At 41.9% G+C, this 23,360-nt stretch overlaps 2 protein-coding genes across 3 annotated transcripts; one reads left to right on the forward strand and one right to left on the reverse strand.

Annotated features, from left to right (window-relative positions):
- Positions 1 to 1,119: 1,119 nt before the first annotated feature.
- Positions 1,120 to 8,045, forward strand: osgin2 (oxidative stress induced growth inhibitor family member 2). Of its 2 annotated transcripts, XM_080896433.1 has the most exons (6): positions 1,120 to 1,200; positions 3,381 to 3,473; positions 3,943 to 4,079; positions 4,188 to 4,379; positions 4,468 to 4,559; positions 4,655 to 8,045. In XM_080896433.1, the coding sequence occupies exons 2-6, from the start codon at positions 3,407 to 3,409 to the stop codon at positions 5,835 to 5,837; spliced, it is 1,671 nt and encodes a 556-aa protein (XP_080752559.1). In that variant the 5' UTR covers positions 1,120 to 1,200; positions 3,381 to 3,406; the 3' UTR covers positions 5,838 to 8,045. The 2 variants fall into 2 exon arrangements, with proteins under 2 accessions (XP_080752559.1, XP_080752558.1); XM_080896432.1 differs by lacking the exon at positions 1,120 to 1,200 and having other exon boundaries at positions 3,141 to 3,473.
- Positions 8,046 to 9,901: 1,856 nt separating this feature from the next.
- nbn (nibrin) lies at positions 9,902 to 23,153 on the reverse strand. The gene is made up of 17 exons (XM_080896431.1): positions 23,003 to 23,153; positions 22,102 to 22,223; positions 20,523 to 20,644; positions 19,117 to 19,276; positions 18,929 to 19,032; positions 18,731 to 18,848; positions 17,567 to 17,757; positions 17,381 to 17,475; positions 17,151 to 17,283; positions 16,839 to 17,047; positions 16,335 to 16,503; positions 15,407 to 16,052; positions 15,178 to 15,267; positions 14,374 to 14,514; positions 13,830 to 13,943; positions 13,707 to 13,756; positions 9,902 to 10,240 (listed from the first exon to the last, which is right to left on the reverse strand). Exons 1-17 carry the CDS (start codon positions 23,034 to 23,036, stop codon positions 10,207 to 10,209), a joined length of 2,532 nt encoding a protein of 843 aa, XP_080752557.1. The 5' UTR covers positions 23,037 to 23,153; the 3' UTR covers positions 9,902 to 10,206.
- Between the last annotated feature and the right edge of the window lie 207 nt (positions 23,154 to 23,360).

The raw sequence follows: 23,360 nt of genomic DNA on the forward strand, positions 1-23,360 counted from the left end.
TATTTATTAATATGCTATATCCCTATAAAGGTAGTAAAGGTGTACTCAATTTTTCACACACTGCTTTCTGCATTTTTTAAATTAAATAATAACACTGTTTCACGTCTTGGTGTTGATCTGAGGTTGTATTTGCCTAATTTTAGGACCTGCTAAGAATCAGATTTATTTTAAAATGTCCTGATACATTAAACATTAAGGAATGTAAGAGGGTGTACTTTGTTTTTCACAAGATTGTGTAATGTCTCTATGTGCTTTGGTCCTAGACAGTTTTCTCTTGAAAAAGAGATCTGAGACTCACTGAGACAACCTATTTAAATAAAGGTTTAATAGTGATAACAGTAAAAATAATAATATCGTTACAATAATAAAATTAATGTAGTTTTTCATCTAGAGTAACTGAAAATAGGTGTGTCACAACCTAAAACGCACACAGGCTGTATTGTCCAGAAATCTGGCAACTATGACCTACAGCACTGAATATTACCTTTAAAACTTCAAGAAAATGCAAGTTTCTAACCAAAACCATTCTCAATAAAAAAAATTCAAATTGTAAAAGCCAGATTTGATATTTAAGTCCTTAAATAATAAAGGCAGACCATAATATGCAGCTGTAGCAGGGATCACTGTCTGTCCTACATTTGAGCAGTGCACGTCTTATAAATAAAACTGTTCTCTCAGGTAAGCCCACCTAGCGGGCAGCAGTGTCGGCGGAGCTGCGAGGATGCTGAGAGAGATGCTCTGATCTTCCAGCTCTCCCCCGTGAGCGCGCTCGCGCGCGGCGGTGCAGAGATGCGCATGTGACGACGAAAACGAAGACGCAGTTTCTCTCTTTCACACTCTGCCACCAAGGCACACAGAAGATCTCCCCCCTCAGTGGACATTTGCACATCGATCAGATCTGCATACACCAAGTCTGCTCGGATTTAACCTCGCGGAGGTAAGGCTGTGTGTGTGCGTGCCTGTTCGTGTGTGTGTGTGTGTGTGTGTGTGTGTGTGTGTGTGTGTGTGTGTGTGTGTGTGTGTGTGTGTGTGTGTGTGTGTGTGATGACGAAAGAGAGGTTGGCTTATTATCTCTCACAAGACCCCAGACAGCTGGGTAGGTCCTCCCACCGGTGTCTGGCTATTTATACGATTTGAAACGCTGCCGTGGGTCGTGATAACTGGACGAGACCGGGAGATACTGACACACATCACAGCTCGGTAAGAGATCCTGTTACTGAGTGATGCGGGTGGCCGCATGTGTATGTTTGACCTAAATTATGCAATAATGGTGTAATAGCGGCTGTAGCATGTGCTCGTTGAGATTCAGTGGACGCAGGCTTCCCGGAGTCAGCGGTGTAGTGGAAGATATAAGGCTGCTGGTCCATGAGGATGGTGTTTGCGATCGGGTACCAGACTGCTGCATCATTCTTTCCATCCTTTAGCGCGTGCTGCAGCATCATCCCCGGATACCGTGTATAACCAGCCCGGCCCTGTTTTGAATTTAATCTAATTTTCTTAAGTGAGATGCAGACTGGTCCGTGCAAAATGATCTCAAGTTGCAAAGAGGAGGGTGTAGTTAAACCTGCTGTGAGACGTAGTGTACACATAAGGGTTTATACACACTAATATTTCTTAGCATGCTTTTCATTCCATTCCTGTGAAGCTGTAAAGGCTTAACACAAAGTTTCAGTTGTTTGTGGTAGGTAGCTAACAGTACATCGTGCACCATGTTCTAGAAAAGTATGGTGCGTCCTACACGCTGGCAAACGCGCACACGTAGGCGCGTACACGGGCTGGAAGAGAGTAAAACAAACCCCAAAAGGATGAAGCGCACTAACACCTGGGGCGTATTATTATTATCGTCACGTTTAAACTATGGATGTTGGTCTGTTCTGTGTTAAGGACTTGTGCTGTCGAAGTTTCACTGAACTTAAAACGGCGTTTTTGGATTATCCGAACTGGGGTTTTTTGTTTGTTTGTTTGTTTGTTTTTGCGCACTGAATGACATTATATCTGATCACAAAGATACAGTAAATGCAGCCCACAGATCTAGCTCCATGATTTGCTCATGATGCATCATGTGCTGCTGTGGCATCATGTAGAAATTATAGAGCACAGGTGCTCTGTGAGCCCTTGGAAGTGGCTTTTTACATTTTTTTTGTCCAGTTTTATTTGTTATCTGTTGATAAAATCAAACATAAATCCACTGTGGGATAACATAAGCACTGGTTTGTGCGTGAAATTTCAAACAAAAGAAAACAACTGCACACACGGGTGTTTTTGTTTTGTCAGATCAACCAGAGGCCTGAACAGTATCAGTCTGCCAACTGGGGGCATGGATACGGTATGCAATGTGTGGAATCCCGTTGCTTTTATTGAAGAGGGTAAATAAGCCGACAACCAAAGACAACTGGTTGGTCTATAGACACAGGTCAGACAGGGGGGAGGGAGAGAGGGGGAGACTGGACTTGAGTCAGATTGTATGGGCGGCGGGGAGTTTTAAGGGACATGTGCCAGACTTTTGGGATGTACAAAGGCAGTGTGGGCGCTGTTTTGGTTGGTATGAAAGTGGGGCAAGTGGGCACTGGTTTGCTGTAGCCGTTGGGTAATGTTTTGGCGGGAGTGAGCGTGAGTGTGTATATTGGGGTGGAGGTGGGGGGGCTATGAGAGGAGCGGGTGTTCTGATGATTTGATCTGTCAGCATGCCAGGACCACATTCTCATCCTGCTGCCATTGAAAGGGGCGGTAAAGACATAAACAGGCCCAGTGGGATTAGGGCCCACTCGGAGGAGTGATCAGGGGGGATTTGCTGCCCGGCGGGCACACAATGGCACTGTCGCGTAACACACAAACACACAGTACACATGCTCAACGGCTACATTTCACAACAGACCCAGGCCTACATAAATCTGATTAGAAGTCCCTTTTGTCTGGAAAGCAGTGCCGGGGTTAACAGAGGCTAGCTCTGCCCCGGGCCATGTGCGGTAGGACGTGGGGTTTGTGGACACGGCGGGACGGCAATGAGAAAAACTGGGGGCATGCTGTGTTGTGGCGGGGTGTTTCCACGTGTGTGAAGCCCCAGACAGACAGGGAGGGCCATAGCTGTGCGTGAAAGCACAATAACAGGATGAATAAAGCCCCCCCCCCAGTGTGTGTTTCTGAGTCAGCTGATGGTGGTCGACGGAGACAGAATCTAAGCTAACATAAGACAACAACAACTCTGACAGACAAAAAGACAGTATGCTGGTTTGAACCTGTTCAAATAATTTGACCCAGAAGCATGGAAACAGTGGGACAAAGAACAAATGAGGCTCTGCTTTTAGTTCACTACTGAATGGACGCAGCTACAGAAATTTCTAGAACTTTCTTCACATTTCTGTTATTCCTGTCCTCCTCAGTGCCGGCTCTGGCCCAGGCTGCAGCCATGCCTCTCCTGGAAGAGACCACTCTGCCACAAGAGCACCCACCCACCGTCCCTGTGGTCATCATAGGTAAACTTTTTGCCTGACCTTTCACTGGTTTAACATAACTAATACATCCTTCAATCATGCACACATTTTAAGGCACAAATCAATAGTTGGGAAAATCAGGACAAGATGCTCTTCACAGAAGACAAAAAAGAGAATAGGGAGGTCCTGTGTGAGGATCATTCCTTTTTTGTAAACGCAGCAAGATGAAAAACTCAAGCAATATAGTTGTTTTTTGTATGATAAGTATTGCTGGAGCTTTAACCTCTTCACATGTACTTTGAACCACTGAGTAGGCACAATAAGAAAGGTTTTGTGGCCAGTTCATCTATTTCTTTGTCATGTGCACCTTCTTCCATAAACATCAAGATGTTCATTGCAGGTTTGAAAACTGCTTAAAAAGCACACATTTCAACCTAACATGTATTATACATCACCTTGTGCCTCTTTGCAATGCTATCCTGTAATTTCCCAAATGTGGATTTATGTTTAGGCAACGGGCCATCGGGTATTTGTTTGTCCTACCTGCTGAGTGGATACAAGCCGTACTTAGACCCAGCAACTGTCCACCCAAACCCAATATTATACAGGAAACTACAGGACACCAAGCATCTACCCATTACCGAACAGGTAAAAAAACAAAGCAACTACCAATCCTTGCTTATTTAAAAATGGCCAAAGTCAGTCTGGTACCTCATAGGCATGACTTTCCTCATTTATATATTTATTTTTTTACAGGATCTGGAATATCTGAGTGAAGGTCTTGAGGGGAGGTCAAGTAATCCGGTGGCTGTGCTTTTCGACACACTCCTGCATCCTAATGCTGACTTTGGCTACAAATTCCCTTCTGTCCTTCAGTGGAGGAGGGACAAGCAGCAACACATCCCACATCTGGTTCTGGGCAGGGGAACACCTGGGGGTGCTTGGCATGTAAGTAACAAACTTTGATCTTGATTTAAAGTCAGCCATTTTGTTTTCACCTGTATAATCTATGGCGTTCCCTCTCTCATCGCTTCAGGCAATGGAAGGCTCCATGCTGACTATTAGTCTTGGCATCTGGATGGAGCTCCCCGGGGTCAACTACAAAGACTTGACCAACGGGAAACGCAGGTAATGACAGAGGAGAAGGTTTACAGCAACGATATGGCTCAAGCTTCAGTTCGGTTCTGTACTATTGCTCCTCTTTGTCTCTGTTGTTGCTCTAGGGATGTAACCAGTGACAGAGCCACACCAGAGGAGATCTCATCCTATTACTGTAACTATGTAAAGCTAAAGGGTCTTCAAAAGAACTTTGTTGACAACACCTACGTGACCTCCATCCAGAAACTCTACCGGGGGCATGAGGGAAAAGGTCTTGAAAACGGTCACACTCATCAAGGAGATGGAGGGGTGGGAGATGGAGTGAATGAGAGCTTTGAGGGAAATGGAAAAGTGTGCGTAATGAGTGGAGGAGGGGGGGCTCTCTGGGAAGTAAGGGGATACCAGCAGGTGCAGAACGACACTCACGTCCCTTTCTGCCTGTTTGCTGAAAATGTAGTCCTGGCCACCGGTGCTTCCGACTCACCAGTTCGACTGGGTGTAGAGGGGGAGGATCTGCCTTTTGTGTCCCACAGTATCTCAGACCTAGGCTTGGCAGTTAGCCAGAGGAAACTGGATAAGAACTCCGATCCCGTTCTAATCGTGGGTGCTGGTTTAAGCGCTGCCGATGCAGTTCTGTGTGCTTGCAACAGCAACATTCGAGTGTTGCATGTTTTTCGCAAGAGAATCGACGACTCAGACCTCATCTTTAAGCAGCTTCCCAAGACACTGTACCCAGAGTACCACAAAGTCTACAACATGATGTGCTCTCAGGCTTACACAAACGTGGCTCCCTCTTCTGTTTCTAACAGACCCCAGGCAGTTAGTATTGCCTCTTCAGTATGTGCCAAGATGTGCCCAAAGCCTCAGCTTGCTGCGGGTAATGTGGCTGGTAACGCTAGTATCAACCTGTTTCCTGACTACACCAGTTTCCCCGAACACTGTGTGGTGTCCTTCCAGTCTGACATGAAGTGTTTGCTGCAGGGAAACAACTCCCTCAAGGCATTCAAGATCTCCATGGTCCTGGTTCTGATTGGGACCAACCCAGACTTATTTTTCTTGAAGGGGCAAGGCCAGTACCTGGGTCAGGATCCAACAAGACCCATCTCCTGCAAGCAAAATCCAATAGATATCGACCCCTACACTTTCGAGTGCACCAAGGAGCCAGGTCTGTTTGCCATGGGGCCACTGGTGGGTGACAACTTTGTTCGCTTTTTGAAGGGTGGCGCGTTAGGCATCGCCTCCTGTCTGCTGAAGAGACTCAAGAAGAAAGGGAAGCTCATCAGCAACGGAGGAAACAACATAATGTGAAAACACGATGAGGAAAAGAGTTTGACACGTTGATCTTAGGGCACACATTTCAAACCCTTTTACCATGATATAAAAGGTGAGGAGAAACTTTTAATATATTTTCTTCATTAATGCAGTGTTTTCTCATCAAAGCTAAAGCATTTTTACAACTTTTTAAGACCAAAAAAAGACAATGGTTGTACTTTAATTTGTTTCTAACGAAACAAAAGACAACTTTCAAGAGTCTTTTCTGACTTCATGTGAAGTCCCCATATGTCCAAGCTACTGTGTGCCAACGTTTTCTAGTCAGTCTGTAACCTCATAACTGAACAGGACCTTACACTCATCAGGGTTATTTATTCATTCACCATGTGTCTTCAATTCATCTACTAACAATGCTTAACTCGATGTTGTATCATGCTTTAAATCTTTTTTTAGCTTAGCTTGTAGGGAAAACTAAAAAATAAAGGACACTTGTTAATTCCCATCCAACTTACTGATGTAAGTGATGGTTTTGTGGTCCGACTTACAAAACCTACAAACTGGAATTCAGCCACAAGTAGTGTTTGTTCTATGACATGCTGTAACCCAACAGTTTCATGGCTACAGTCACACTAGGGAAAATAGAAATGTATTGCAACTATCTGCAATGAACTTGCAATTGTGTTGCCTTTGAGATGGTTGCTTTGAAAATGGGGACCAGGTCTGCAACTACTCGCAATCAGCTGGTGTGTTCAAAGCAACTTTGTGAGTGACCGAGCCAATCTGGGATCAGTTTGGGTCAAGAAGGAAATCATGCGCAATTTGTTTGTGATAATACAGAGATAAACTGTGAAAAATCGGTGAAAGTCTCAAATCTGTTGCCACTAAAATATTTATTCTCATTCTGGATGGTGGTGCCACCCAGAATGAGAATCTGTTGGGGCTTTGGAGGTGTCGGCATCATATCAGGGCTCTCCAAATTATCCAATGCAGGGTGTGAAATATGGGGAAAAAAACTGAGGGGAATGTTTTGGGGGTTTGTTCAATGAAAAATAATCCAGGAACCACCTATTTACTCTGAACCCTGTCAGAGTATTTATTATTTATTATACCTGTCAATGTAATTTAGTGAATTCAGAACTTAAAACACCACATGGCAACCTGCGCAGCCACCTTGCTAGAAGTTTAGTATGTTCAACGCTCAGCCTCTGGGTCTCCACTTGGTTGCTGACAGAAAAATAATTAAACCCAATCACCAGTGACCACAGATCATTCCTTGTTGTAATGAGGTTGCCATCATATTTTTACTCTAGTGTGACTGAGGCTTCAGAAGTCCTAATGTTCCTGATTGTTGAGCCTGCTACGGGAGTTTCTGCTTTTAGCTGCTATTGCAGGTAGTTGGAGCTATAGTCTGATAAATTTGACCTGTTGCTTCAGTTATACTGCTTCTCCAAGGTTTTCTATGCAAATAATTTAAAGTAGATCTGAATGTATTCTTGCACATCCACTGCTAATTTTACTGTTTGGACTCAAATATCATGGAAAAACTTAGGTTTATTAAAAGCTCATTCTGGTGTTTCACATTTTTCTCCTTTTTAAGTATTGTCAAAGTCAGTGTGTGAAACACCTCAGCCAAAAACTAACATTATTTTTGTTTAGATGCACGCTTCCTATCTTTACTCAGAGAATTATTTAAGAAAACATTCACTGAATAGGAAAAAAAAAAAGAAACACCAGTATGAGTCTTTAACTTTACCCTTGAAAATAAATGGCAATTATATATTATTAATTCAAATCTCACTAAAAGAGTAATGAGTCTCGCCTTGATAATGTATTTATTCAAATACCAGAATTACAATACTTACTGCACTTTTAAAAAATAAATCTGGGCAGAATAAACACTAGCTTACCCTAATCTAAAGCCATATGGAGCTAAAGAGCTTTAAAACAGCAGAATACACACTTTTACAGTTATACCATCCAGTATTTCTTATTTAAAAATTTAATCCATTTGCATTTATGTAATTTGATGATGGTGTTTTAAAGGGCTAAAAAGCCTACTACATAATCTCATATCAGGATTTAATACTGAGCTATCATTATATTAATTTAATAGATTTTTACTAATGGTGTGAAACATGATCCACCAAACAGGTCAAATATTCACTGCCGTTTTCCTAAATTGTATTGACACGTAGAGCTATACTGCTAAAAGCTCTACTTTTATACATGTCCACATGGTACAATCAAACAGTTGCACATATTTCAATTTTAATTTTAATTTATACAGCGCCAAATTACGACAAAAGTCACCTCAAGGCTTTATATTGTAAGGTAGACCCTACAATAGAGAAAAACCCAAGAACCATATGACCCCCTATGAGCAAGCACTTTGGCGACAGTGGGAAGGAAAAACTCCCTTTTAACAGGAAGAAACCAGCAGAACCAGGCTCAGGGAGGGGCGGCCATCTGCCGTGACCAGTTGGGGTGGGCTCATAAGCAACAACAACAACAACAAAATAAAGATCTCTCCTTCAAGATCCTCTTCTTGCACATCTCCAGGGCGCTGTTTTTAAATATTTTCTTGAGAGTCCAAAGTCTGTGATTTCACGAAGCTTCAAAATCTCTGTTTAAACCAACTTCACTCATGTCTGAGTACAATCCTGCAGATGTCACTGTAGAGTCCATAGTTTCCAAGCTCAGAAGTAGAGCATCAGGTGAGGAGTGAGACCCGAACCATGCAAACCCGAACCCCAAGTTTTTGTCAGAAAGAAGATTATTTACAAAAACTAAAAATTATTTATTAACAAAATTGACACCGCTACAAAGCGACCTAAAAATAACGTCAAACTGACAGCAGCCCAGCGGTGCACAGGAAGTTAACCCTGAAGGGGGATATAGACCAAATTTAAGTCAAGCAAGCATTTTGAGTTTTACAAGCGCAGTCCTAGAACTTTTTGATTGCACCTCATGTCTGCCCATTTACCATTACACTATCACAGTAGACAGCCATGACTGTTTTGTTAAGTGCCAAATAAGAGAAAGGTTATTAAAAAGTGACCATAGCAATCAATTTTTAATTCCTGTTTTTAATTTAATCCCTGTCTGAATAATGTGCATGAATATTTTTTTTTGCCGCTCACGCACAGCTCATGCTTTCTTTACTGTGATGTGATGTGCCCCCCTTCAGTACAAAATAAGTCAGTGTCGGGGGCAATGCATTACTAAATAAGATGTAACGTAGTCATATTACTTTTTCCACTAACAGAATAGCTTAAAGCAGTACTGTTTTGACACTCATATAACAGTTAACTAGTGAAAATGTTGATACTTGTGTTCCACCTGAGTTATACCCTTGAACTATTTTCATGTACTTGGACTACTGTTTTGATATAAATATTAAATATATGCATGCAGGCATGACCTTTTGCCTAGCAGCAGCTGCTGAGTTAACAGACAGTAAAGCTACGAGGACAGATGCGAGAAGAGTGAATTTAAGGACGACACAGGGGGCTGAATGACTCAAAAATGGAGATTACTGTCTTTACTTAAAGAGAAAAATATGAGGCTGTTACATCAGGGTAAGACACACCTGATCATAGCTTCTAAAGCAACAAGATTATTTATATTTTCTGTTCAGACTTGTACAGATTTCAAAAGGTAACTTAGGAATCAAAAACTTAAGCTATGTAACCTTATTATTTCAAATTGTGTTTGAAGGCAGTCTCCTGACTACTTTTGCCACACTGTAGCCCACTACAAAAAAAAACAAACAACTTCTGTTATTGCACAATTCATGCTGAATGCCAAATTAACCCTTAACTTATAAGCCACACTATCTGTGATTATGTGGGGGCAGGTAGGATTTAGTTATCTGCACAGAAAGGCCAACAAATGCTTGGCACGAGGACTCTTTATCTGAACAGTCTTATATCTGGTAAAGTGCCTGCGAGGTCGGCTCTCTAGAGATCGCTCAAGAAACGGTAACACTTGAATCTCTCTGGAGTTTCTACTGTAGTTCTGCTAAAACCAGGGAACACATTGGGTCTTAAACTTCAAAGTGAAGGAAAAGCTGCTTTCAGCATGTAGAGTTTTGAAGCACTCTTGTACAACTGAAGCATTTTTAATGTTTTGTATGCCATGTTTTTTATTATTGACAAATAAAAACTGGAAAAAAAAAACTCAGAACATGCGACTATTTTTTTGGTTACATTTCCTCTGTCAGTGGCTTAATTAGACGAGCTAAAAAAAAACAAAAAACAGAACAGGAACAGCAACCAAAACAATGACTTACAAATGAAATACAAACATAAAGAGATACATGAAGTTAGAGTCCTTCCACACAGGGCTGATACTTCCTGTACCTCTGAAATGAATCCCCTCTGGAGGATGTTGAAACGAAGGCATTTCATCTCCTCTTGCTTAGTTTGGTGGGGTTGTACCTAAAGACACACACACAAAAACACAATCTCAGTACGGGCTTTTAACATTCCTCATGCATCACTCCTCAATGTCCTAAGAGGCATTTTGAACAAACAATAAAAAACAGCCCAAATTAGCCCTGTAAAACGGGGACAATGTTTGAACAGCTCAAAGCAAACAAGCTCCCAATAAACCACGTCTGGAAACTTGGTTTAGACGTTGAAAAAAAAAAAAAGGTACTGGACTGTTTTCTTAGCAGCAGAGTCTGTTCCCTGACTACGCATGACTGACTGAGCATGACTCAGTGATCAAACAACTCAGCCTTGACACACACACACACACAAAATCAATCTCAGACGGTCTCTTTTCTGCTTAGTCAAAGAAAGAAAAAAAACCAGCGCCGGCTTACATCACCCGTTACCCAGGCAACGGTGGTGACGAAACAATCTCTAGGTTCTGACTGGTTAAGCTGGAGCTGCTGAAGCCCCGTATCCATAATTCTCGGCTAATTATGTCCTGTGCTCCTGAGTGTAGCAGCTGAGGCTTCGTAGAACCTTTGGAGTATTTTTACCTCCCAGGCTGTCATGGATGAGAGCAAACAGCTCTTCTATGAGAGACAGAGATGTGAAGGTTTCACTTGAATGACAACGGGGTCAACAATTACTGGGAAAGGATTTGGAGCTTTTTGTAGGAAGTATTATCCAGTGTGAATCCATTAAAGTACATTAAAGTAACAAGAGGTGCACAGGAGAGGCAACAACAAGAAAACCTCTAAAAAGCAACATCCAGGCATCCTCCTGGTATCATTTGGACCACCAGTTTGGTCACAAACATGCACATGAGTAGCTCCCTGGAGTTGAGTTGTGCTCGACTATAGACTGAAACAGGACTCTTCGTGGATAGTAAGACACAACAAAGAACATCGTTTTCAAGGAAACTTTTATCTTTCTAAGCAGATTTTAAAATGCATCACATGTTTTCTTGTGCCTTTACTGAAATTGTGTTTACTTGCTGTATCATTTGTTGGTTTGAAAATGCTTCTGAGGCAAGACAGCAGCACGAGGTAGTAAGCTGTTGGGAATTGCATTACCAAGCTTAGAAAGCATTTATAGGGACCATGGATGGAGTAAGGCAAATAACATTGTGAAGGATGTGAGGCATCCCCCCCGCCCCTTTAAACTACTACGATCTGCACGGCCCTGGGGATGGGCGTCCAGGTACACACCGGCTCACTCCTGGTGGCTGTAGGGATGGGTACCGGTATCCGGTGCCATTATGGCACCGGTTCCGACATAAACGGTAGTAACCAGACCGTAAAGCAGTGCACATTTCGGTGCTTTTTCCCCCTGAGATGTCATACACTTTGAATTCTAGCCAATCATTTTACCTTTCCAAGGATAATAGGCGGGCCCAGGTACGTACGTTCTTTTAGAGCAGAGCTACAGATTAAAAATGCCCAAGGCAAAGCGGTCAAAAGTCTGGCTGTAGTTCACAGCAAAAGATGCAAACTCAGCAGCCTGCAACAAGTGCTTTAAGCTGATACTGTGATACTGTCAAAGGAGGTAACACCTTGAATCCGATGAAACACCTGGCGACGCATAGCGGGGTTTTTTTTAAAGCCAAGAAATGCGCTGTATTTGATAGCTTGCTGCGAGACCTCACACCGAGCACATCTACTGCAGGTGGGTTGCCTGTTATCGGACCCGGAGTTAGCAACATCCCCCAAAAACCCGAAGAGGAGAGTCCTGGCCCCTAGCCCTGCCAGTGTAGCAGAAATGATGACGTATGATGATGGCAGCAGCCGTTCTTCTCTGCGTGAGTAGCTTAATGTTGTTCGTGTGTGATTTATGTTGAGTAGGCTAACCACGTTATTACATTAATGCACGTAAGGTGAACTAGCAAACATCATCACAGCTACATGCGGCTGTCCTCTTATTTGATGGCAGATGCTCCCTTCACTCTGGCCAAAAAGGCTAAAATAACCAAAGAAAAAGAGGGAAACAGCTAAACATGAGAGGTTTTTGGACAAAGTTTGTGTTTTTTCCATTGTTTAAGCACTGCTTCCAGCCAAGAGTGATACCATATATGCCCTCTAGTTGCAGAAAAGGCTAAAATTGTTATCTTTTTACAAAAAAACAGCTAAACATGAGAGGTTTTTGGACAAAGTGTGTGTTCTCCATTCTTTAAGCACCGGTTCGAGCACCGTTTAAGCAACGGCACGTTTCAAAAGTACTGGTTTGGTACTGGTATCGTACCAGCCATCCCTAGGTGGCTGCTTGTCGGGGCCTGGAGCCTGGGGCTCGCTCGGGCCCCTTCGGGGGTGGGGTGCCCTCGGCCTCTTGGCCTGGGGCTCGGTCACTCTGGCACAGCTGGCTGCCGGCGGAGCTCACGGGCACGTCACTGCAACCCCCCCTGGCTTCTGCTCCGCGGCTGCTGAGTGACCCCTCATCTGGGACTCTCCTCAGCTCTTTCTGGGACAGTGGCGCGGCTGCCCCTCCGTTGGTCTTCCTTGGTCTCTTGTGCTCTGAGGGCCTCTGGATGTCTGGAGCCTTGATCTCCTCCATACCTGCTTCATGCCCAGGAGGACGGGGCTGTGGCCCCCCCACACCCTCTAGCAGATCATTACATGAAGGAACCTTTTAAATACAAGCGCGTCCATGCTCACAGGTGTACACACGGGTGCTCACACACACAAACTACACCCTTTTTGGCTCCTACCTCAAAGCACACTGTGTGCTGTCGATGTTACGTGCTGCACAATAATATTTAATATTTACTGTTATATTCACACAGATCATCGCGATGATGTTGTTTATTATATTGCTCTCTTTTTCTTTGCTTGTTTTCTCTTTTTTCTTTCTCAACAGGTGATCCAGGTGATTGATATATGTATTTTTTGTCTGTTTGTTTTGTTGGTTTTTGCTTTTTGCCCTTTATCACCGTCTCTCTTCCCTGCTCTTTTTCTTTCCCTCTCTCTTTCTCCTCTTTCTTTTCCCCAGTCAAGTCTGTCCCGTGTTCAGCAAATGAAAATAAAATAAACAATAAAAGCAAAGGTGAATCAAATAGACCAATACAGCAAGGCTGGGATGGTCCATTTGGTAAAGTAAATCCGTTGGGCATCTTTCTTTGCCTTTAGACAACAATTCTGATGGCAAAAGAGCCAAACAGGACAGGCAAAAAAAAAAGTCAACACATTAGTGTTTGACTTGTTCCGAGTTTTACACGGGTTTCTCTTAGATCAGGTCCAAAGTTTGAGAACCCTGGTGAGCTGGCCTGTCCCTTTTGTTGTCAGACATCAGGTCACAAAAAACAAGCAAAGCTAACAATATACTAAATCTGTATGACAAACCGAAGAAGCGGCCAAAATAAAATTGTCAAAGCTGAATCGTGGCACAGAAGGCATAGATGCGTTTTAAGGACACTGTAAAGGAATAACAAGGCTACTTCATGTGGTCTCGTTACAGATTATTAGATCCCATTTCTCACCTAAAGAGATCATCTCCTATGGTCTCGTCCCTCCTGCTCTGTTGCTCCTCCTGAGACAGACAAAAATTCATTCAATTCAAAGTCATAAATCAAATAATAAACAAATAAGAGGGGCGACAGCACCTCAGCTGCATCTTTCAACCATTCATCCAGATCAGAGTTCTTGCCCCGGTTGTGAACCAGCAGATCAGATCCTCCAATAATGTGATGAAAGCCCTCCGAGCCCGGCACACGACTCTGTGTCACAGACAAAAACAAAAAAACAAAACCACAGACGTGGTCTTTGTCGGGTCTTAAAGTCAAATTAGAACATCTGATAAACTCAGAAAAACATCTTTAAAAATAAAGGAAATTTTATAAAAAAAAGATTAACTGATTATGCAAAAATACTTAAAACAATTAAAAAACTTTTATTTTTAAACTTTCACTTCATATCTTGAAATGTGAGTTGTCTTTTTTTAACTTACCCAGGGGGTGACACGTATTGTTGGATGGAAAACTGAATTAACTGAATAATTTATTTAATGACTTATTTTACATTTGAAATGAGCCTCTGCTGTGTGTGTGTGTGTGTGTGTGTGTGTGTGTGTGTGTGTGTGTGTGTGTGTGTGTGTGTGTGTGTGTGTGTGTGTGTGTGTGTGTGTGTGTGTGGTCATCACCGGCTGACCTTGCGGAAACATTTGAAGTTCTTTATGTGGCCATTGCCCTGCATCTGATTTTGCTTGGCTTTGGGAGGAGCTGCCACGGTGAGAGATTTAAACTCCACCAACAGCAGCTTCTTAGGAAGGTCTTCATCGATCTTTGACTCCTGCAACAACGCACTTCTGTCAGGCAGGCTTCTTTCTAAGACATTTATATGGTATCAAACAGCAGCTAAAACAGAAACACAGTGCTCAGGCTATATGCAGTATGGACCCTGACAAGCTTAGGCTAAACTACCAACGCCTGGATGACAGACAGCTTCAAATAAAGGCCATGCATGCTCCAATGCGATTTCTAAAATGCTGTAATATACCGAGTATTGCAATAAGATATTTTTATGATTTATCACCTCTTTTCAACAGCAAATTATTTCCTAAAAGTTCAACTTTATCAATATCTGGTTTATTCAATAAGATAAAGTTATCTCACTTCAGCATCACTGTCACTAAAACCAGCCATATCAATCTGCGGTCTGATTTTTACTCATGTGACTGGACCACTAGTTAGCTCTGAATTATTATTGTCCAGCTAAGTGTTGGGCATTTTTCAGTTTCAAGCCTCGATATTTGTTGGCCCTGCATCGATACAATATCACGATACTACATCGTATCAGGTTGTTTTTTACCCCACCCCTACCTGATAGGTCTTTGAGATTCATTAAATACACACTGTTAATATAGTCACATATATAAAGCGTAAAATATTTCTTCTACTAGAAATGAGCAAGAAAACTGAGCTTGGTCTTCAGGAGGAAAAGAGAACAACTCACTTGGACTTCCTGTTTGATCACAACTGGTTTCAGAGGGCTTTTAATCTCTTCTTTAGGCTGAGGAATATCTGCATTGAGTAGTTCTAAATCCTAAAAAAAAGAAGGTGGAAACTGAGAAATAATCATTCTCAAACATAGCTGGGTTATAGTTGGGTATACTGATGTAGTTTCAGTTTCAGCTTCAGTTGTCTGCAGACTGAATTACAGACAGTAAATCATCTTTCCTCACCTCAATGAAGGACACATCATCTTCTTCAAAAGGAATCACATCTTTACTCGTACTGGCTGATGACATTTCTTCTAGTTTACTCGACCCACGATTAGCCGTTGTGCAGTCAGCTGGGTCAGCTGGCTCTGTCTTAATACGGACAGCGTGCTGTTCAGATCGCTGGCTGTTCTTCTGCAAACTCGATTCTTTCTCCGAACCTGCCTGTGGCCTTTGATTGGTTATCCCATTTTTCTCTAGGTGGACACGTTGCCTCTTGCTCGAAGACTCCGCAGTATTTAAAACTTGTTTCTGTTTAGCTGAACTGTGCTCAGGTTTTGCTTGCTGGCCTTGATTAATTGAGGGTTGCTCATCAAAGCAGTCCATATCTTCAGACATAATGGACTCCAGTTCCTCCATCTGTATCACATCTTCCATCTCCTTCCTCTTTCTACTCTGTGGTTCCTCTGAGCGAGCCTCTGACCGTCCTGCGAACAAATCAGCTGCTGACCCGAGTGGAGTCTGGGACACAGTAGCAGGGCCTCTGTGTGTAAGTGGGGGGATTTCTTCAGACATGGCCGGGGTGTGTGGTGCCCGAGCAGTGACGGATGATGCTAGTGCAGGTCGCTTTGGCTCTGACGTGACAGCCGAGGGCTCGTCCTCCAAATGCCTGGATGAGAGGATAAATTAGAGAGAGATGGGCAGAAATAGATAATGTTTTTTTCTTTAATATATATATATATATGAAAAATATTCCTTTCATGTGGTACTACTTCCTCTTTATTTCAGTATATCAGAGATTAGTTTGCAAAGATCTGAAGTGTCATAATTTGAGGTCCCATGAGAGAAAACAGTCACACATTTGTCTTCAAAACTTAAAAAAAAAAAAAAAATCTAAACAGTGTGATTTCCTGCTGTGGGTTTTCTTTTTCAATCCTAAACACAGATTTACCTTTTCTTGCTGGCTGGCTGAAAGAAAGTGGTCAGAGTCGACTGTTTCTGTGGAGAAGCTTGTGAAGAGATTTTTGGTTTCTGAGGAGACTTCTTCGGAGGGAAAGTCTTGGTGCCACTGTTAGTCTTAGGAGTTGATGGCTGTGGTCTGATGTCAAAACTGTCTTCACCTGAAACAGAAAAACACTCATTTTTAAAAATAAAGATATTAGCAGAACAGGTATTAGGCTGGAACATGCATAGCTGTTGACAAGGTAGATGACTGACCTTGAGGTCAAGGGCGCCATGTTTTAAACTCGTCTGAGATTTTTAGTAATTTCAAAATCCTATATCGTGTTGTTCTCGAGTTATCGTATTCACGGCACCCACAACAAAACCCTATACCTACATTTTTTATGGCCAAGGAGTAAAAATCCAGCACAGGTGCTGGATTAGTCCTCTGTTAAGCTCAGACAATGTAAGAAAACTATCAATCGCTGTATTTCTGATTCACTCATGCAGCTACCTGCTAGCTTGGATTCAGACTTCTTCTTCTGTGATTCTGCGTTTGCTGCAGTGGTGAGCGACGAGCTCATTGTTTCATCCACAATACACTGAGTGGTCGTTTTCTGAGCCACGAGGCTGATTACACGGAGCTGACTGGCATACTGGTGCGGCTTCTTCTCAGGCGTCTCCCCTACCGACGTCACCCCGGTGACCTCAGAAACCCGCATCCTGAAAACGCAAAAAAGTGAACTGAAACACCTCAGATGAAGAAGACGACTAAGGCAACGTTTTTGACGGGGACATCATGGTGTCTGTAAGTGCTTGTCTGAACCTCTGTGATGTCTCTGTGTTCGCTGCATACGCCGTGATGTCCTGCGATGCTGCAGGTAACACGGTCTCATCCACAGCTACGCTCTGTGACAGCGAGGCGCTTGGGATTCTGGGTGTCACTTTTGGTACAGAGTCTAAGACACAAAAAAGAAACAAAGCAATCCAAGGAAACGTATAAGAAAACAAATAAATATAGAAACTCTTGTGTGTTTTTTTTGTTTGGTCAGCCACCTGAGTCTGAGCTTGAGGGATTGCAGTATTTTTCACAGGAAGCATAGATGGCAGCCAGACCGATTTCAGACTCTGTGATGACTCGAAGGCCTTTTCTGTGCCAGTGTTAAAAGGAGAAAGATTCAGAAATAATTCAGTCAACACAAACAAATGATCAACACCCTGCAGAACAAAGGGAGTGTGAACCTTTCAACGATGCTCTTCACAGAGTTTGCCCACTCTGTTGCGGAGGGAGACAGCAGAGTTTGGGAGGCACCTGTTGTAAAATCGACCACACAGCTCTGCGGAGACTCCAGCAGGTCACGAGGCAGGCTGCCCTCCTCCAGCAGCTGACTCCTGCCACCTCCAAAACTCACTGCCACACGAAGGCGCTTCAGCTGGAAACAGCACAGTAGAGCCGCATATTAACACACATACACAAATAAACTACAGATAAACATAGAAACATCAGTTTAGCAAGGATGCCCCTCATGCCAAACTCTTGAGTGAATATCTGCCCAGAGATTGCTTTTGGCTCCTTTGAATTTCACCTTCACTTCCTTTGCCTCCCCAGACAAAAGCTCTTTTTGCCTGGTGAAGTTTCCATAGTTATTTCAATTGTTCCAGCATCCAGCACTTCAGCTACCTGGGGAAAGTTACCCAGAGCTACAGAGAAAACAAAAGCACTGTTTTCTGCTTTCATTGTGTGCGCATGCCTTCAGTTTCCTGTGAGATTTCATCCCTGCTGCACAGCAAAGCAGATAAGCAGACAATCTAAATATGATCGGTGTCATATTTATTTACATTCTAATGATAATTTGAAGCCAAAAAGTTAGCTATGCAAAGCATGGATGCAACGTAGGTTGTATAAAGTTAACAAAAATATCACATCACAGTTAGCAGAGTGTGCACGTCAAAAGAAAAACATGCAAAAAAGATAAAAAGATGAATCCATTAGGTCTTTAACCTCATTCATCTCACATAAGAGAAAAGGCCAAACAGCAGAGATAAGTTTATGTCCCTGATGAGGTTTCATAATGTGAAAATGCCCTGCGGTGCACCAGAACTCACCTCATCTGCACAGTCAGGTGTTTTTATTTATTTATCCATATACGATTTATCACAATGGGACTTAACCATAAATGCCACACAAGAAGTACTGAAGTATGCGCTAATGTCTTTGTTAAATATTAGGATGGATGGATCCATGCTTTCTTGTTATTTACACCAAATTCTGGTGCCTAAATGCAGTGAGCTTCTGCAATGTTATTGTCTGATTAGATGTTTTTGTTAAAGAGTAGTTGAATAAGTGTATCTAATAAAGTGGCAGGTGAGTGTATATTGTGATTAGATCAAAAAAAGGTGACTAACCTGTTTGGCGCTGAGGAAAATAAAGGTCCGGCCACTGTAAAGCTGTTTGCGAAGTGGAACCGCTCCAAGATTAACATCGTCTTTATTCAAGCTGGGCTCATCGATCTCAGGAATGAAGCTTAAAAAACACAGAGAGAAGACGGCGTTGAGCTCCGCTTCAGCGTTGCCGTGTATCCATGGGAATGGTTTGTACTGTACCTCTCGGCTTTAGGAGGCGGTAACTTCTGCTGAACAGCTCTGCTGAGCTCTGAGAAGAACTCTGGCTTCACGATGGGACAGCAGCACAGCAGAGCAGAAATGGTCTAATTAAGAAAAAAAACAAAAACAAAAAAGTAACGAACAAACATGCCACAGGAGCTAGCGATGGTACAAAGTCGGGTCCTGACCTTAATGGTAACTTTAACAGAAGACATAACCAGGTGGGTGCAGTCCTGAGACCAGCTGCTGACCAGCTTTCCACCCAAAGCTAGCACGGCCTGAGAGAGCGACGCTTGGCCATCGTTGTCCAAACACGATGAACACACGACTGGCTGCAGATGAACCACACTAACACAAAGAGGACACGGTGATTGAGATACAACCAACCACAATCAGAACGTTTTATTAATCCAAGAGAAAATAACGAGGTCACTGTTGCGCCAAGACAGTAAGAACAGCAACAAACAAGTACAAATAATAAATAATATGACAAAACAGCTCTCATAATAGTATAGCTAACCAAAGTTGAAACTGAGCTTGTTATTTTTTGTATGCATGCGCAGATAAAACAATCCTTTTAGAATTCATACAACTATACATTCATACAACTATACAACTCATACATGAGTTGTATAGTTGTATGAATTCTAAACTATACAACTCATGTATGAGTTGTATAGTTTTAATGTTTTATTTGGGAACAGAATGGTGTGTATGTGTAAGTTTGGTGATGGAGTTTTTATTATAATAATAATAATGGATTGGATTTATATAGCGCTTTTCAAGGCACCCAAAGTGCTTTACAATACCACTATTCATTCACTCTCACATTCACACACTGGTGGAGGCAAGCTACAGTTGTAGTCACAGCTGCCCTGGGGCAGACTGACAGTCGCGCCATCGGCCCCTCTGGCCAACACCAGTAGGCAAGTAGGGTAAAGTGTCTTGCCCAAGGACACAACGACCAGGACAGAGAGCCCAGGGATCGAACCGGCGACCTTCCGGTTACAGATGCGATTCCCAACCCCCTGAGCCACGGTCGCCCCATTATGAATGAATGATGAATTTTTATGAATTATTATGTCTATTTTTTTATGTTTAAGGACAACAGATGGAAATTAGCCTTTGGCTATAATCTGGCATGTTTACATTCATGCAATTTTTTTTTTACATTTATGTTCATTAACATCCACTGTCCTAAATAAATAAATAAATAAATAAATAAATTAGCTTTTGTAAAAGTTCTCAAAAAGTTGATTCTGTTCATCTGGATGTAGCATTTTCAGTGGGGGAAACGTTTCATCACTCATCCAATTGACCTCTTCAGTCTCAGCTGACTGCAGGTTTCCCCAACCTTATAAACAGTACATTGCACAATGACTGAAACTAGCACCACTGAATGAATAATGGGCTGGGAGGTCAGTTCCTTGATCATTAATATGCAAATTCTCATGACCATGAAACATTTCTCCCACTGAAAACGCTACGTCCAGAACAGAATCAACCTTTTGGGATTTACTTACCTGGATGATCAAGCATGCATTAAGACATTGTGTAAAAATTCAAGAAATATAACCATATCTCTTCTGCATACCTGAATTTGCTTTGAAAAACCCCAAAAGTCACTAAATCCCCTGATTTCAGGTTCACCGGTGTTGTAATCTGTTGGTTGTTGACAAATGTACCATACTTGGAGGTGTCTTTCAGAGTCAGCGTCTAAAAAGCAGAATACATGAGAGCAATCATCACATGTTCAATGTCTTTACTGAAGATCGGTCTCAGTATTGCTATCAGCGTTCATCATCTGACCAAATGTGTTGACTATGAGCCAGACTCCATCACTTTGCTGATTAGATATTAATGTGAAATAATTAATGCATTCTTGAATTATGAATAAAACCCTTTTTGGGAGGTCACGGTGACATCCAAGGGAGATAAAATGGCACAGAAGTTAAACTGTAATGAAAGTCAAGCTTTAATAGACATTTTTATCATTTTAGATAAAATTTAATTTTATGTTTTATAGTCCAGCAGGTTTATGAATGTATCAATAAAAGGCATCAAGTAAACAGAAAGAGAAAGAAACAAATTCAGAAGCTTCTTAAGGCAAGCAACAAGAAACCACACAGATCTGGCAAGCCAAACAATCCATATTTGGCAGCTGATAAATACTGTGGGAGCTCCACGCGAGTCTCAGAAGAACAAAACAATGTGTGAGCATGTAGCAGTTTTTTAAAATTGCAATTAAAATGACATCATATGTGTTTTATTTTGCAAGTGCATCACTCAGCACAGCTTGCATAGCTTTTGGTAAAAACCAAATGGAGAATTTCTTAGACTGCACAACAATTACAGCTGAGTGGTGGCATGATTTACTACATTCAGGCCTAGTAATGTAGGAGTAGCGCAGCAGCACCACCTTCTGCACCAAAGTGTCATCATGCAGGCAAATATTTCACTGGTGCTTCAAGGAATACCAAGAGGATTTTTACTGATGTTCTGGTAAACCAGGAAAAAGACAAAAAAAGTCACTAAAATGTCTTTGCTTCCTTAACATTACATATAATAAATATGTCTCAGCACAAGCTGGATTAAAGTTTAGGAATAGGCCCTAAGGATAGATTTAAAACAGGCTGGTAAAGCAGCAGATCTGACACAACGGGGTAAACTCTGAGAAACATTTGAACCCCTGGATTTGGGCTTCGTTAAATGCCTCTAAAAGCATGATGTGAAGGAGGGTGTTCACTTAAGTATTTAAAAACAAGTAATTAAATCTTAAAATCTATCAGAAAAATAACTGATAGTGTGTTCTTCCCAGTTGAAATGCAAGCTGCAGCATTTTGAAACAGCTGCAAAACTGCAATGGAAAACATTAAGACCAGCATCTACATTAGTCTAGCCTTGATCAAATAAAAGCATGCAAGATTTAAAGATTAAAGCTTGTTGTCATAGCAGTAGCAGGGTTTGTGTTGTTACATACACCGCAAACAATGAGTAAAAGGGAGTAAAAAATGCACATTTAAAGCCCAGGACAGCACAGCTGTATTTGATTGCAACAGATTTCACTTGTGTACCTAATAAAGTTACCACTGAGTGTGTATAAACTGTATATAAACACTACAACTGTTTGTTCTCTGTTCATACCACCTGATCCTTTCCCTGCCTTGTCTCACCTGCTCTGTAGCACTTAGGTGAGCGTGAGCCCTGCTGATAGACTGGTCACTCGGAAGAAGAATGTCACAATTCTTTCGGCCCACCACGTACGCTTTACCCGAGAGGAGATAGCAGGCCTCAGCTGTGAGTGACAGACGGCAGGTTAGTGATTTTCTTATCTTTTCTTCAACTTAAAAGTTATCCCCTTTTGAAGTTTTGCATCCAGGAATTTTTTAAGAAAATTGTACATTTTATCTTGTAACAAACAAAACGTTATCGCAAAATGATCCACATTCTTTATATCTTTGATATTTGTTTTCTGGGTAAAATCAAAATTCCCAGAACAAACCTGTTTTTTGTTTTGTTTTGTTTTGGGTTTTTTGTATAAATAACTGAGGGTCATGTGATAGAGCACATGACTGACAAAGCAGCGATTAAATCCTCTTCTACCTACAGGTTACCTGTGGTGTAAGAAGTTGTGCTCCTACTGTAAATCAATCCATACATAAATCGTATTAATTACATATTCAGGTCATTAATTAGAAAAAAGGTTTGAGTTTTTGACTTTGACTGCTGGAAACATTTAAATTCAGATCATTTGACGTCTTGTTTATAGTTGCTACCATTAATTTCAACTTCCCATAAGCTCATTTAGAACCAAAGCATCATGCTTAGATAACACATTAACCTGTTTAGCAACATTAAATTAACACAGAGTATAAACACATGACAGCACAGCAAACATGCAGCCTAACGGGCTGCTAACCAGACAGATGCCTCCTGTGTGAACCATGCTTTAAATGCTTTAATCTAGTGTTTCTCAGATAGCTGCTAACTCCATCATCAAGGTGCTAACTTTGCCCGGCCTGCAGCGTCATAAATAAAGCTTCTATAAAACGCCGTCATGACACGAAATGTTACCTGTAGGCTGCTGCTGGGGCGTCAGTATCCACATTATACTGCCCTCTGTTGCTTTGGCATATATTAAAACTAGCCGCAACTCAGAAATAAAGCAATGTTTTCAGCAAACAGTTAAGAACAACTATTAACTCGCCGGACCGCTTCACCCTCGCTACTGTGTCGTCATAACTATGCGCCGCGCTTTCAAAATAAAAGTTCGAAAACTGCGTTTCACTCTCGAAAACTTTAAACACTATCTGATAAAAATTTAGAATAAAAGAAAAAAAAATTAGCTGTGCATATATACAGAGAGTGTCTCGTCTTGACCCACAGTGATCATAGAAGCACAAATATAATGACTCCCATTAGCTGTTTCTAC

The sequence above is a fragment of the Rhamphochromis sp. 'chilingali' genome (assembly GCF_963969265.1).
Source record: "Rhamphochromis sp. 'chilingali' genome assembly, chromosome: 11".
In the NCBI taxonomy this organism is placed as follows: Eukaryota; Metazoa; Chordata; class Actinopteri; order Cichliformes; family Cichlidae; genus Rhamphochromis; species Rhamphochromis sp. 'chilingali'.